This window comes from Anolis carolinensis, chromosome 5 (genome assembly GCF_035594765.1).
Source record: "Anolis carolinensis isolate JA03-04 chromosome 5, rAnoCar3.1.pri, whole genome shotgun sequence".
NCBI lineage: Eukaryota > Metazoa > Chordata > Lepidosauria > Squamata > Dactyloidae > Anolis > Anolis carolinensis.
In genome coordinates this window covers 77,143,696-77,160,025 of record NC_085845.1, presented here as the reverse complement: position 1 = coordinate 77,160,025, position 16,330 = coordinate 77,143,696, and the positions used below count along the sequence as shown (strand labels likewise).

Here is a 16,330-nt window from a genome sequence, read left to right as displayed (position 1 = left end):
TTCAAAAAAGGGGCTGAATGCAAACTGATAAAATAAACAACCGAAAAATCTCAGTATTTCCTGAGAGGTGACCCATCTGGAAACATGATTTAAGAATAAAACACTTTTGACTGGGGTGGCCCTTGTCTGGAAGCATCCTCTTGAATCAAGAAACATATTTCTTACTCTTCTTGTGAATCAGTTATAAGAAACTTGTTTGAAAACTCTTTTGTTCACAGGATTTATTTTGAAAAAAATAAATATCTGCATTTTTGTTTGTATAGTTTAAAATATAAACACGCCAGTGTGTTGATATGACATTATTTAAACCATTAGCTTCTCATATGGCAGCGAAACAATATTGGCGTATGAACGATATCAATTGAATTAAAGCCCCCTTTTATAATGGCTGGATACAATGGGCTGCCTATCTATGACCACACATGTGGAGAAACACTGCTTCATCAGAAGGTGGACATCTGGTTCTTTAAAACGCACATACAATATTTGCATAAGCATACATAGAAAAAAGCAGTAGAAAAATACACATACAAAGTTACAGAAATATATTTTCTCTTCATGGAATGCTGTGAAAGAAATTGCTAGGAAATGTACTGCAGTAATAAGAGACAAAACTCGACACATGGTTTTCTGTGAAGAGCAGCAAAGAAGACATGGAGCTAAAAAAAAAACAAAGAGCTTCACAGATAGATGCTGGGAGACAGCTTCACACAGACAAGACTGCTATTGTTGGAGGTGAGTGAATGAAGGCTAAGGATCTGTAGACCATCAGGGACCGAAAAGGCAACTGAGGTAGAGCAAGGCTAAATTTCACGGACTGGAATGAAGGAATATAATATATTATTGACTGCCGGTTTCTATCTGAAGTACAGGAAATCTCATGGATAGCATTGGAGTGATTCCGTGAATCTAACATTTTGCTAGTGGTTGCAAAAATATCCATAACTGGGAATCCCGTTGTTTATTTGGGATATAAATAAACATCGTTATCATCAACATCAGCAAAAATTGTAAGGTTTTTCTAATGAAGAAAATCTCAATTTTTACATTAAAAAACTGAATTTGAAAACTCATCCACCTAATTCCTAATTGATATTGGTTCTAATTAAGTCCCACTGAGCTCAAAGGGTCTCAGGCTTCAGTACACACTTGGACTTTTTATTTCCAACTCATGAAGCTTGGGAATATTCCATCTGTAGTAGGGGAAGGCAACTGGAAGTGCCCCAGCTGTTGGATTGCAACAACGAATCTGCCCCAAACATTCCAGCATCTCTATATTAAGTGTACACATGCACCACTCTGTGGTTCAGTACACATGACAAATGCAACAAAGATATATTCTACACATATATAATCATAGAATCATAGAATAGTAGAGTTGGAAGAGACCTCAAGGGCCATCTAGTCCAACCCCCCGCTAAGAAGCAGGAAATCGCATTCAAAGCACCCCCGACATAATAATGGCAAATCTGTTGTCACCATCACCATTTAAATAATAATTAAGTTGAGCCACCTAGTGTAACGTTATACGCAAGTACCTAACCACACAGATGTAATGGGCTGTTTTCCATAACTAACTATCTAACTGGCCTTTTCCACAGCAGCCAAGATTATGAAGTTAGTAACTCATGCCATTTTTTCTTCACTATACCATCATACAGCATTACATGAAAGTGTGAGCTGAACCTTCGACTTGTAATGATTGTGTTTCAAGGTTGGTTGTATTCAGTACAATGATGAATGCAATTTACCTTGTCCTACAAAAATGTCACATCATGTATTAAATCCAAGGGGAGAAATATTCAGTTTGTTGACCCTCAATCAACAGCATGAATGCAACATAAAAAGGCAGGTGGTTATTTTGTTGTTGAGAAAATGGGATATTATGCTGAATCAAGTACAGCTTTTCAACCCACATAAATATTAACATTTAGTAACACAATGGTCATTGTCAATAGCATACACTACACAAGGTGCATCAAAAGAGAAGACACAGATTACAAAGTTCGTCTCAAAAAGTAGTCCAGACAAGGTTGACAGTTCAGCAGAGTATGACTGAATAAAAATTCCAAATCTTTCCCATTACACTATTTAACATGATTTTTGTTCCCGGGTTATAAATGTCATTTCCTAATTGATTATATCATAAAATCATAGAAAAGGTTTATTAAACTGCAAAAACTTTGTTTTTGCGGGACATCTTGCAGCACATTTTGCTATAGTTTTTCAATAAATATTTTTAGGACCCCTTCACACAGCCCTTTCGGGCCATGCTATTACACCACGAAAGGGGAGGCAGGGAAGGCTCATGGTGCCCCGCACACCCTCCCTCCTCTAGTCATCACACAGCGGGGACAGAAGAGGGTGCTTTGGCATCCTTTCCCTCCACCCATCAGATGGTAGAAAGAGCAGCAATGTACCTTGCCCCATCACTCTTTCTGCCATCACACTGCAAAATCAGAGCTACTCAAACTACACTTTCCTCTCCATAGTGGAGGAGAAAGCACCGTTCGGCACTTCCTCTCCACTTTGGGAGAAATGTGGGCAGGGGTTGCCATGCATCATGTTATGGCATACGGCAGGCTTCGTCCTTGCCACACATAAAAGCGGCAAAAGAATGCCCTATGTGAAGAGGTGGATAGTCTCTCAACCAATTCAACATAGTTTGTGACAGCCACAAAAAAGAAGTTTCTAGAGTATAACAACTACGACCAAAGTAAGTACCGCACAATTAAACAGGAACATAATTTTTTTCAAATTTTGTTACATAGTATAATTCATTGTTTCAAAGCCCTTTATTTGAAAAATGTATTTTTTGACTTCTAACACAACTTCCAACATTTTGTGACTGAAAACACAGATATTCTATAATATTGTAATTCTCCAACTGCTTCATGAGTCCATCCTCTCCATTATAGCATACTCACAGTTTTCTAGTGTAGGTGAAACCCTATATTATTTCACTTTGCATTAGCCTATCCTGCACTGATGTAAAGATGAAGCAGCATTTGTCATTTTTTTTACTGAGTACTTCTAATGCACAATATGAAAGGGGGAGTTTTGCACAGTGTATTGGAGTCTGTCTTTCATATCAGTGGGATGGTGAATATTTCCCAGGTTGTATCCTTCAGTTGAATGCATTCATCAAATCCCCTAAGAAGAGAGAGGTGCATGTTGGACATACATAAGATACCTCATCCCCCCCCCTTTTTTTAAGGACAACCCTTACTTTAATATCCCCTTCCATTTCATCCTGCTCCTTTCTTCCATTCATGCAGATGCGGCTGATGGTGCTTGTAGTGTGGGGAAAAGAGCAAATAGGAAACGGGTCTTGCAATAATTCATGTTTGGTCCCTCTTGTGGAATTCTTCCTTTATCCCTGAAGTAGACTCCCATCTCTTCCCATTTCTCCTATAGCAATGGTTCTCAACCTGTGGTTCCCAGATGTTTTGGCCTTCAACTCCCAGAAATCCTTATAGCTGATAAACTGGCTGGGATGTCTGGGAGTTGTAGGCCAAAACACCTGGGGACCCACAGGTTGAGAACTACTGTCCTATAGCTTGCTCCAACCACAGCCTCCCTCTGGGATTCTGGCAAAGGGTTCTAATCAAGCTATTTGGGATGCTACTCCTGATACAGGAATCTACAGTTAAAACACCCCTGAGAACTGGACATGTAACCTTACTTTAAAAACTTCAAATAGTTGAGAATCTATCACCTTCTGTTCTAGTGTCTGACTATCCATTGACCAAGGTTCATATGGTCAGGATGTTCCTACTAACATTCAGTCGAAATCAGAGTCCAATACTTTCATTCATCTGAGCCATGCGGATTCTATGTATACACTGACTAGTAGCTGTACAGTACAATTTTGCCTAGATCTACACATTCTATTTGATGGTGCTTGCTTACAGTAAACTGTAAATTGTGTCCTAAGGCTTAAATACAGCCAGCATTTCCAAGAAAAATACAGTAATTAAAATACAGCACTGTGCCAACCATGTGAGAGGATGGAAATGTGTGGAGAGGAAGAGATATTGTGCAGCACTGTGAATTTTCCCACAACTGGGCCCCAGTTTTGACTAAACAGCTTCCAGTCAGAGACTTCATTAAGGGTCAATTAAGCTCTACTGAGGAACTGTTTCACGCCACCAACATAAGAATAAACAGGTTACCCATGCAGACCATAACCATTACAGATCCCTTTTAAAAAGAGAATAGTAATGGAACAAAAATTACTATGGCTAATACTGAATATTGTAGTCTCTTCTTCCACACATCCCCCAAATACTAGAAAGTGGAGGTGGGGCAGCAGTTTTGGTCTACAAGCCATGAGCAGATCTCCTTAGAAGATTATGCTCTCTGTTTTGTATCCCTGGTGCCTGTTGATCCCGAGGGTGCTATTGTGTGCATGTGTGCTTTTTTGTCATGGCCTTGGGCTTGTACAACAAAATTATTTGATTTGAGGTCTACAAACATACAGAGGGCAGAAAGAAGCCAACCTAGTACCCTCCCCGTGACACATAACACACGGCATTATCCCATCTAACAGAAGGAAACATAGTGTGAAGAAGTAGAGGGCCGTCCACTAAAATATGAGGAAGCCAGCTGGGAGCCACAGAGAAAAGAAACAGAGGAGAGGTGAGAAGAGATGTGGTACTGAATCCTGCTTATGAAAGGACTGGGGAGGCAGAGCAAGAAAGAGGTTCAAGGGCAGGGAGGTTGGTCTTCCTAATCAAGATCCTCTCATCCTTTTCCCACTTCATTCTCCTCCTGCCCTATTTTTTCACCACACCACCTCATCCCTAGCAACATGACAAAAAGGCTGGAGAAGCAAATAGGCAAAAGACTGCCACACACTCTGAGGAAGAAAACAAGCAAGCAGTTCCTCCTCAGGAAACTGAATCGTCTCCTCTCTCTTCAGATGAATGTAACAACACAAAGACCACCCATTCTATCTGTGTGTATGCCACTCCTATATCATAACTCCTGCTGGCATCGCAGCATAATCTATTTGGGGAATTGTCAACAAACAAGATTTTACAACTATTTCTCTTCAAACACACACTCTCTGCTCTGTTTATCACTCCTTGCTCTTCTTCAATACTGGAGTTAAGCTAGAACCAACCAACTGTAAGGAATAGGACTGGAAAAAATCATTTATGCCACAGCAAATGTATTTTTCTTAGTCCTGTCTGCCACAGTTGGTTGGCTCCAGTGCAAACTACTGCAGGAAGGAGCAATAGGGAGTAGAGTGGGCGGCAGGTATAAGCAATCCTATTTCTAGCTTAAACAGACCACAACTCTCCACACCCCTACAATATCCAATCAGTTGTCTCTTTAATAAGAACATTGAAATGATCTGGTTTCAATGGAAATGTCTCCACAGAAATCATAACTTGGAGAACTATGTTGGAGGCAAGTAGCCTCAGAAAGGCATTCATTAGATTATGGATGAGCAAACTCTAGGGATCCACAGCTACACTACCCAGGCCACCAAATGGAAAGAGAAGTGCCCGTAACACCGTAGACTTGAATTTTCATGAATGGATGATAGCCAAGCAGCTGGCCATCAAATAATCAAAAGCTTCTGCTTTGTTGTATAGTGGATTGATACTATTGAGGAAAAAGACCCAGGACTCTTGTAGATAACAGTTATGCATGACTCTGTCAATCATTAATGTCCTTTTTAAATTGATATTTCTTAACACAGAAAACAAAAAAATATCCTAAATCTCCATTGTGTGCCATAATTTTTCATGTGCATTAGAACAAATGTAAAGCAAGATTAGAGTCTGAGTGAAGTAACCAAAGTCATGTTGCTTTTCAAACCGTAGATCTGACTAAAAAGCACTCTTGATCTCTGGAACAATAAAAGGTCCCAACTTGGATACTAGTCACTATAACACCAATGGGCAACCTAGTTTTTAATTTAAAATACTGATGTAATAATTCATATAACTGCTTTTGCAAGATCCTGTGAAGGCACTAAGATGACAATTCACTATCTTCTCATATAGGTAGGTATTGGTTTTAGGAAGAGAACCAGCATGGTGTACTTTGGATGTTGTAGTAGGACTCTGGGGCAAATCACACTTGTTCTCAGAAGAAAGCAAAGGTTAATCCCCATCTGAACAAATCTTGTAAAAAACAAAAAAAACCTATAGCACAGGATCTCCATAAGCCAGAAACTACTTGAAGGTACACACAATACATATTAACTTAGTTCCATTGTTGAACAATCACGTTCAATGTGTAAGAATTGAAATTCAGTCTCACACCTGGCAATACAGCATATAGCCATGTTCTACTGATATCAGAGATCATTTCCTTTCATATCTTACAGAAACTAAAAATGATCTATGAGGTCAGTGTTATGTATTTTATGTATTTTTGTTTGCACTGTGTTAATAACCCTTCCTTGAATCACTGGGAAAACATAAAGAAGCCAACCCTAGTGATGGTTTTGTCATTCTTTACTTAAGACACTGCCATATAGCTATAGACCAGGCATGGGCAAACCCAGGCCTGTGGGCCTGATGCAGCCCCTTGGGCTCTTTCCTTCAGCCCTTTTCTGCCTCGGACCTCTTCTCAGCATCCAGACGATGTGGACCTAAGGTTATTTATCCAACTCCTGACCTAAACTTTAGACTTAGGGTCACCCTAAGTCTGAAATGACTTGAAGGCACACAACAACAACAGTCCTAATTAACTTGACTATCTCATCAGCACATCCACACTTCCCAACGAAATACTGATAAGTTTATGTTGGTTAAAATTGTTTTTCATTTTAAATATTGTATTGTTTTTTCATGGTTTGCACTACAAATAAAATACATGCAGTGTGCATTGGAATTCATTCATGTTTTGTTCAAACAATACCCCCGCCCCCTCAAACATTCTGAGAGAATTGTGAACCGGCCCTCTTCTTAAAAAAAATTGAAGATCCCTGCCTTAATATTTCTAATCTCTGAAATTCTTTCATTAGGCTTTCCATTTGAGGAGAGTACCATCGCCCTAGAGCAAAACATCTTATATAGATGTACAAAGAACATGTTTTGATTATCGGACCAGACTCCATCATCCGTAACCTCAGGAATGTGATTTCATTCATTTATTCCATAAGAATTTGTTAGAGAAAGAATCCAAAGGTTTGCATTAATCTAATTCCTGGCTGCTAGTTGTCAGTATTTGTCTGTTATGGAAAGATGCTATAGGTTCTGGAAAAAAATCCCTCCAGTCTATTATGGGTTAAGGGAACCCGCTCCACATTTCAGCCCCTGAAATTTGGTTTAACTCTAAGAATAGCATCAATGACATTAAGGAGTTGGAGAAGTAGCAGCATATTAGTTTCTGGTGTTTAAAGCACTTTATATGCATTATCTAATAGCAGCAATTTACCAGGACACTGTATAGTAAATCAATAATATTAGTTTCTCTATTGCAGTTGGTAGAAATTAAAGCTGAGAGAGAATGGCTTGCCTAAGGTTATCCAGGGACCCAAAGTAGAGAAAATAGTCAAGACAGAGATGTTTTAATTTATACTTCTCTGGGGAAGGGATTGTTAGTGATAGTAACAGCATTCTTAATAAATGTTTTACTATTTTAATCCTCCAACAGAGATTGAAGGAGTTTGCCCTAATCTCCAGCACTTTATTCTTATTCCTAATTTTATTACCTTGTGTTTTTGCACATGTCTGCCTTCCCTTGCAATTTTTAATAGTTCCTCCTTTTTAGTCCTGATATCCACTGTTGTATTTTATGAATGTTATTTTACTGTTAATTTTTTATATTATATATGTCATTATTGTGTTCTGCTTTTATCTGTTTGATTCTTGGACTTGGTCCCCATGTGAACCGCTCTGAGTCCCCTTGAGGAGATGGAAGCGGGTTATAAATAAATTATTATTATTATTATTATTATTATTATTATTATTATTATTATCTAGGAAGTAAGAGCTCATTCTTTCCTACCTTTTGCATTTATGGGCAGGTGAGTATACTCTCTCCAAAGTAATTTGCATTGTAGATAAATATGTGGACTAAGAGATCTATCCTGAATTTTTAGTCTACTGATTCATAGTCTCCGGAAACATCACTTTTTATAGCGATTTGTGAATGATTTCATCTGATCATATGTTTGAGGCTCCTGAAATAGCTACAAGGGGAGCATCTGACTGATCACATAAATATAGGTACTGAGAGGTTCTTAAGAATCTTGAGTTCCACTGAACTTCTAGCTGGGATAAGCAAAGGGGCATCAAGATTAATAATTTCCTCTAGCTGCTCAAAAAACTATTTAAGGGACAAATGGATAAGACGGCAATTTTATGTAGCATCCAAATGGCTCCAAGAAGAGGTTGTAAGGACCATACAGCTGTCTTTGACAATTTCAGTATGACAATTGGGAAACTTGTGAAGCTCTCAGTAGATGTCTTGGAGTATTTGAAGGCCAACTTTCTCCATAGAACAACAAGGAAAAAATAGGTAAAGTTTTTTTGTTTTTTTTTTAAAGCAAAATGCTACAGAGGAGAAAGGAGTTTTTTAAAAAAAAAATGAGAAAGACTAGAGATATTAATGTTAATGTGTGGTTTCATTGTAAAAGATGAGAGAGTAAGACTGATAAGAATAGGAGGATGAAATAAATTCCTAACCTGGGCTATGGCAAGGAAAAGAAATGCAGAAGTAACCAGATCTGAATATTAAAGCAGCCTTTTTTGTCAGGTGGTTTGTGCATAGCCTGAATAGTGGCATAAATTGATATCTCTTTTGCTATGTACTAATAATCAAGTTTACTTGGAAGTTGTAGAGAAACAAGTATTTTGAACTTTTAAAAAGACTATTTTCCATAGATATGGCAGTTGCCCTTGAAAATACGCCAGCTGTTCACTGCAAGAGACAGAAGTCAAATTTATCTGTCACCAATCTTTCTCTTTTGATGAGCTAATATTTTTGTACTACTCCTAGTTCTGTTTCTGGAATATAATCTATTATATTGTTTGATTCTTCCTCTATACGTTTTTCTGAGTGTATGTGAAAAGTATCACAACACTGCTAATGGAAAAACATCAGAAATTATTACAAAAATATTTGACCATCATTACCCAGAAGCATCTTTGGCACAAAAGGATGTATAAATTGCTATATGTTGTTCCATATCCTGTGCCCTGAAACATACAGAATTTCTCATTCATCAGATATCTTCAGTTCAAATTCTTCATGGTTTAGGTGCCCTTGGACTTTGTCTTTGCACAACATTTCTATTCTGGAAAATCAGTGGAGCAGAAACGTGTGGATGTAGATCTGTCTTTCAATCCATTCAGTAAAGTGAGACACATTGCTATAAACTCCAGGTCCCAAAAGTTTGGAAAAACAGACGGAGCCCCAAGAAGTTAAACCAAACAATGTCCAGCGTCCAGCAGACTGTTCACACACAAGAGGTCCACCGCTGTCACCCTGCAAGGACATAGATATTATTCAACAGTCTTAGGCCAGTCCTGAAAAGTAAAGGTTGGGTGAACTAATCTAGAACAGGAGTTGGAATGCAGGTTGTATGAAATCCTCCCAAATCAGCCAATGAGCTCAAAATTAGCAAATGGCAAGCACACTCCTCAAAAAAATCCCAGACATCAGCTAAAAGTGATATAATGCCACCTCCACCTAAAATGAAGCCAACTAAAAGTGATGCCATCTCTACAACTGTATACTGTAACACACTAAAGCAGTGATTCTCAACCTGCGAGTCCCCAGGTGTTTTGACCTTAAACTTTGAGAAATCCTAAAAGCTGGTAAACTGGCTGGGATTTCTGGGAATTGTAGGCCAAAACATCTGGGGACCACAGGTTGAGAACCATTGCACTAAATTGAGCTGGAAGAAATCTTATGAGCTGGAAGAAATCTGCTGCTATCTATCTATCCACCTTCAGTCAATATGTCAATCACTGAATATGTTTAGCTTCTGTTAGCTATGGACTTTTCTTAGAAACCAATACTACCATACCTACATCCCTTTCATATGGTGTGGGTTACATGTAGCTGGTTTGGTCTAAAAAATTACAATGTGTTTTCCAATAGTGATGCTTGGTAAGTTCATGACATACCACTTCTCTGGCTTCTACACTGGCCTACAATTCTGGGGACATTGTTCAATATTTCAATGCAAGTGTGGTCTACTATCGAGTGAATTGGCCCCATTACCTCTCAAGAGACCTCAGAGGATAACCCAGGGGGTGGGGTGTGTGACACACATATGTGTGGAGGGATATTCACCATCATTATGGTGCAGAAGAAACTTTTTAAAAAGTTTAACCTGGGGTGGCTGCTTTTTTTGTGCCTGTTTTAATAGTAACATAGAGTTGGAAGAGATCACAAGGGCCATCCAATCCAACCTCCTTCTATGCAGGAACACGCAGTCAAAAGCACTCCCTACAAATGGCCATCATTCCGTTTAAAAACTTCAGAAGAAGACCAATCCAGATCATGGTTTCATTTTGTCTGACCAATGATTGTGGAATGTAAGTGTAGTTTGGATTGTCAAGGCAGGGCTTTGCAACATTCACTGATCCACGGCAGCCAAAAGCATTTAAACTTTCCCCCCTCATGATAACTGCTTTTTACAAGGGATTAGTGTAGGTTTAATAGCAGAACCCTGAATGATCTCTCCTTTCTTTTCTACCACCAAAGTTCGTACTGTAGTAGAGCAAGAGCTCATTGAGAAAAACCACTGGGGGCTAGATTTGCAACTAGTCTCCTCCCCCCATATTCCTCATTCATTACATATATGCAAATATAAGCACTCTAAAAACAAAAACAAAAATTTGAAATCTGAATAATCTTTGGTCCTAAATATTTCAGATACAGTAATTCTCCCAATTGTAAAAGGACCTTAAATGAACAATAATTTGAGCCTGATATTAAACCCATCGAATAATCAGGCTTTAGTTTTCCATCCATCAGGGATCTAGCTGCTTCTGGATTGCACAGGAATAATTGCCATATAATGTCTGTGATTTTCTAACTACAGTGTTGTGCTTTTGCATGTAGGTTTTAAATGCACACATGCTTCCTTTTTAAAGCTTAACTTACCATGCAAGAATCCACAGTGCCAGACTCATAACCAGCACATAACATCCTGCCAGTGATGGTCTTCATGTCAAAATACGATTGACACTGTTCTAAGGAAATAATACGAACTTCTCCTTCTTGAAGTTTGAAAGGCACTAAACAAGAGGAAAGACATATTGTCTCTTAAAATATACAAATGCATACGCTCTGATCATCATAGCAATTCCTTTATGCAAAGTAAAGAGATGATTACTTCTTTCAAAATTTGTATTAAAATTAATATCTAAATGTTCTTAATAAAAATTCCAATTTGTTGATTGTTTACATTGTGTGGTTTCTGATAACACAAGAAGCCAGGGAAACCAGGGAGCTCTGTGCCAAGATTACTGCAGGAGAAAACCGTGACTCATTTGCCACATGTGAATTAGAGAGTCCTTCAAGTGTCCCTCAGATCCACACCATTTATTTTAAAAGACTAACAGTTGTACCTAAACATTATCATGCTGCCTACGTGCAGATGCAGCTACCACTCTGCTTTGTCACCACTCCACAAAACATGATCACAAGCTAGACAAAGAATTCAGGCTTTATGGGGTTTTTTTTCTTTGTCTAGTTAGTTGGCAGAGTAACAAACTTGGAGCAATCGCACCCACATTCAGACAACATGCTAAACAATGTATGAAGTGAGGTCATTCTCACTGCAACTGAGAACATGCATTATCAGTTGATAAACCAAGGTTTCAATGTGTTCCTGGCTTGTGTTATATTGCACATCTGCAGTCAATACCACAATTACCTAAAAATTATGTATGTTGTCCTGCAGCTTCCCATGATTTATTAATATAAACTAGATGTATAACTTAGAACCAGCATGGTGTAATGGTCTGAGTAGCAGACAAGTAGTCTGGAAGGCTGGAATTTGAATTCCAGCTCAGAAGTTCAGAAGACATTATTACTGAGCAGCCAGTGTTGCCACTTATTCCTTCAATGGATGGCCTTAGCCAAGTCACTCTGTTAATCAAAGAGGAAAGCAAGGGCAAAACACCCTCTGACCATATTTAGTTGAGAAAACCCTGCTTAGGATCTCCATAAGCACTTAGTAACAATAACAACATATATTACTATAAAATGAAAATGACAGAAACCATGGAGTCATATCTAGAAACCCTATCTTGAAGCAATTGTGCTTGAAACATCTATGACAATTACTTGTTCAATCTCTTTCTAAAATTTGGAAAGAAACTATGCCTCTCAAGATATTTTTTTATTTTAGAAAATAAAATATCTGAGCAATGTACTTGGTGGGAGAAGAAGTGTATACAAACATACTTTTTCCTCCTCCCAGAAACTAAATTACAGTTTTGTTTACAAAACACAGCAAGCATTAGGTAATGGGAATTGTTATGGCTTAACCATAAGGAAAATCTGTCTGTGGCTGTGGATTCTCTCTAAAGCATATTTCCTTTCTTTGGTTTCCAAATCAGATTCAGTTCTGAATATAAACTGATGTGAAAAATGTGAACGAGGTGAGAACTTCGGCTGGGAATATTCTATATGTTTTGATGATATTTCAAAAGACCTAACAAGAGATTTTTTCATCATTTTTTAAAAAAAGTACTCATGGGTTTACACTAAAGGTAGAAAACCGCCACAAGCTAACAAAAATAACTATATTTGTATGAGAATTTAGAAAACATTCATCTCACTTTTGTTGCCCATGTGTCCCCAACCAGTGATGTAGCAATAGGTATCTGGCTGAACTCGCTGACCCCTCCTGGGTAGGCAAACTGGCCTTACGTAGCTTGTCTCATTGATGTCTTCATTGAGTTCCACAATGCTTATATCATAGTCCACTACAGCACGGTTATACCGAGGGTGCAGGATAACATTCTTCACCGTGAGGGTCTGCATAAAGACTGAAGGGTGATCCAAATTGTTGATGCCAAGCACTACTTTCCAGGCTGCAGGATTCTCCCTTCTTGGTTCCAGGAAAGAAAGAAGATACATGATATTAATTTTAATATAAGTTAGATACAAATAGCAACCCCTGCCTCATCATTATAAAAGTATAGGACACATGAACAGAAAGATGGAAACTTAGTTTTTACAAATATAAAAACGAACGACCTTCAAACTGGATTATATGGCAGTATAGATCCAGCAGAGGATAGTACTAGGAACTACCAGTTGGTCAATCACAACTTGTTAGAACTCCCTTAAGTTTTCTATATGTATATGGAAATTGATATCTATATCTATATGTATATAATACTAATTTTCTTCCACTGCAGATCGAACAAATGAAATAAAAACACGGCTAACAACCAAAAACTGTTGGGTTTTTATTATAGTTCATATTTATCATTATAAGAGCAATTTAATTTTTTCGTATTTAAATCAAACACTGAATTAAAATCATTGATTTTAATGAAACTATGGAATTTGCTACCAAAGGATATACCAGTGGACTTTAGCTTGGATAACTTTTAAAAGTGAACTAGACAAATTAATGAAGGATAAGACTTTCAATGGCTTATCCTGCATGGCTTACACTCTAATTACTTAGTCCTTCTAGTATCAGAAGCGACATTATATCTTTGCACTGTGGATGAGACTTTTCCACACAAAAAACTGGAATGTGCTACTTGCACAATTTATTTAGAATATCCTGATGGGGCTTTAAGCATTAATAACCTGCAATTGGTCCTGGCATTTTTGTTGACTAGTCCAGCTTCCTGGATAGGAGTTAAACATGGATTGTTTATAAACATGTTTTTAAATTGTGTTCGTCAATGTGATTAATGTAGCTTACAGTTATCTAAAGCATATTCTAAAGATCAGATGATTCCAATGAATTTTTAATGTCATCTCTTTTGTTGAATTTTCTAGTGGAGTTTCCTGTGGAAAATGTTTGCAAAGTGTTGGTCTTCTCCTAGGGGAGTGGCCAGGCAAGATGGAAGGATCCCATCGTATACTTTTAAAGAACATGCCACAGCAATTTTGTTGAAGTTCAGTGGATTTAGTTATATTTAGTGACTGACTGGGAAAGTGTCTGCATACTCCATGTATATAGTTTGGTCATGGAAGATAGGCACAATATAAAGGAAATAAACAAATCCATTGAAATTTTCACATCATTCCTTCATCTCCCATGGAATTGGGTTGCTGTGAGTTTTCCGGGCTGTATGGCCATGTTCCAGAAGCATTCTTTCCTGATGATTACCTCTGAAGATGCCTGCCATAGATGCAGGTGAAACATCAGGAAAGAATGCTTCTGGAACATGGCCATACAGCCCAGAAAACTCACAGCAACCTATGTCATGGTTTGCAATGGAACTGTGCTGTGTGTGTTAACTGGAAAATGAAGTGCATGAAGCTGATTAGCTGAGCCTGCAAAGACCTGAGGATTGATTTGATACTGTTTCTGTTCTGTTGCTGCAGAACCAGTTTGGACAAGTTTTCAATGCTGATTGAGTACTGCTGATGAAGAGAGCAGTGTGTACTCAGAGAGGTCTTGCCATTCTGAGGCCTGTTTGCTGCTGAGAAAAGAGGGAGAAGAATCAGGACTGTATTTTTCTCTGAAGCAGATTTGTGAACTGAGAAAGCACTATTTATGACTGTAGACTTCTGTAAGTGATCAGAGGGATCATTGTAAATATTACTGTTTTTGATCTCTTGGAATCTGTAAAGTCCCTGTATTTTTGTTCTGCAAACCTGAGGGGCATGTCATTGTTCTGCGGATGACTCTGGGTTGCGGGCACACATAAGAGCTCCCATTTATCATCATCAATCCATAACAATCCAGTGACTCCAGCCATAAATGACTTTGACAACAGTTCAATTCCATTGAACTGTTTTTAATTTATTTATTGCTTATTATACATAGGATGTAAGTGGCTTAAAATCTTCCTTTTCCTCTACATAATCAGCAACCTGTTTCTCAAAACTGTTACCTGTCAATGGAGGCCAGTTGATGGCCCTTGGAAATGCTCAGCCCATCAATATGTCACATATGATAAAAGCTTGTAACTGCCAACACAGAATGATAAAACTCAGCCATGTGGTCTCCAGAAAGGAAGAAAAGTATTTTTTCCCAGAAAAATTATGAGTGGCTGCAATATGTTTTCTAGGCTAGCTTATGTTAGTTTAATCCATGAATCAACTGAAGATTGTGTTAACACCATAGTTTAGGAATCATTTTTGTAATCCATATATGACTCTAAATCATTATCAGCACTACTCACCCTTCAAAGCAGTGTGCCACTGTTAAGACCCATTTCTTTGCAATGAGAACACAACCACATATATGCCCACTCGGTTCACTCTGCAGGGAGCACTGCCATGGCCACAGTCCTGGGCGACTGGTTCTGCCGCCAAGGATTCTCTTGTTCATACGAGCTGCAGGCCGACGTCCACAATCTATTAAGAAACATGTCAAAAACATATTAAAAGATTCGATGCACCTGGGGTTTCTTAAAAGCCAGGTACTAGTCTATAAGATATATATATATATATATATATATATATATATATCTGTATATATAAACTAGGTACTAGTCCCTACTCTTTTCCCTAAAATGAGATATTGAGCTAAATTTATGGAGCAAAACGTAAGATTACCACTGGGCATGAAAAACATAATCCGCTCCAGCATGACAGAATGGCATTGTGGCACTTTTTCTAGACCTTACAGCTCCAGGATGACATGCTAATGAGTCAACATATGCTCTAATTCTTTTCAGACAAACTACCCAATCCATCTCACTGCCCAAGGCAAAAGAGCCATCTTGGAAAATTCCCTCCCAGCAAACTGAAACCACTTCCAGAAATCCCAACATATAAAAACATAGTAATCATTTAGCAGTCCTATCGAGATGCATTTATCGTTTTGATATGAGCAACTAAACCGATAACATGGGAATAAACAAATTCCTGATTATTCCTATGACAGATACTGGCATCAATTAAGTATTCCGAGTGCTATAGTATCCTCATGTCCATGGGGATTTTCTGCTTTTCAGAATTACGAAAGATAAAAGCTCCCATAAGGAGTAAATTTCAAAACAACCAATTGATTACAGGAATATTCAATGGACATGAAGTACTGACTGACTAAGGGGATGGAAACCTGAGAGGGAAGTGGAATGAAATAATGTGTCCTGAAAGGCAATATGGACAAATGAACAAGCAAAATTTGTAATGCAACAAGTAGCTCCAACCACACATCAGAAGCTATTAGTTACAATGTTTAGATGAAATCCCCATG

The 16,330-nt window shown here is 38.2% G+C and overlaps 1 protein-coding gene across 1 annotated transcript in view; it reads right to left on the bottom strand.

Moving 5' to 3' along the window:
• Positions 1 to 206: 206 nt before the first annotated feature.
• Positions 207 to 16,330, bottom strand: part of corin (corin, serine peptidase) — a 156,458-nt gene continuing 140,334 nt past the window's right edge. The window contains exons 19-22 of the mRNA XM_062981623.1: positions 15,309 to 15,483; positions 12,771 to 13,042; positions 11,086 to 11,219; positions 207 to 9,456 (exon numbers count right to left, since the gene is read on the bottom strand). Coding sequence (XP_062837693.1) covers positions 9,274 to 9,456; positions 11,086 to 11,219; positions 12,771 to 13,042; positions 15,309 to 15,483 — 764 coding nt within the window. The 3' untranslated portion in view covers positions 207 to 9,273. The remainder of the gene's footprint in view (positions 9,457 to 11,085; positions 11,220 to 12,770; positions 13,043 to 15,308; positions 15,484 to 16,330) is intronic.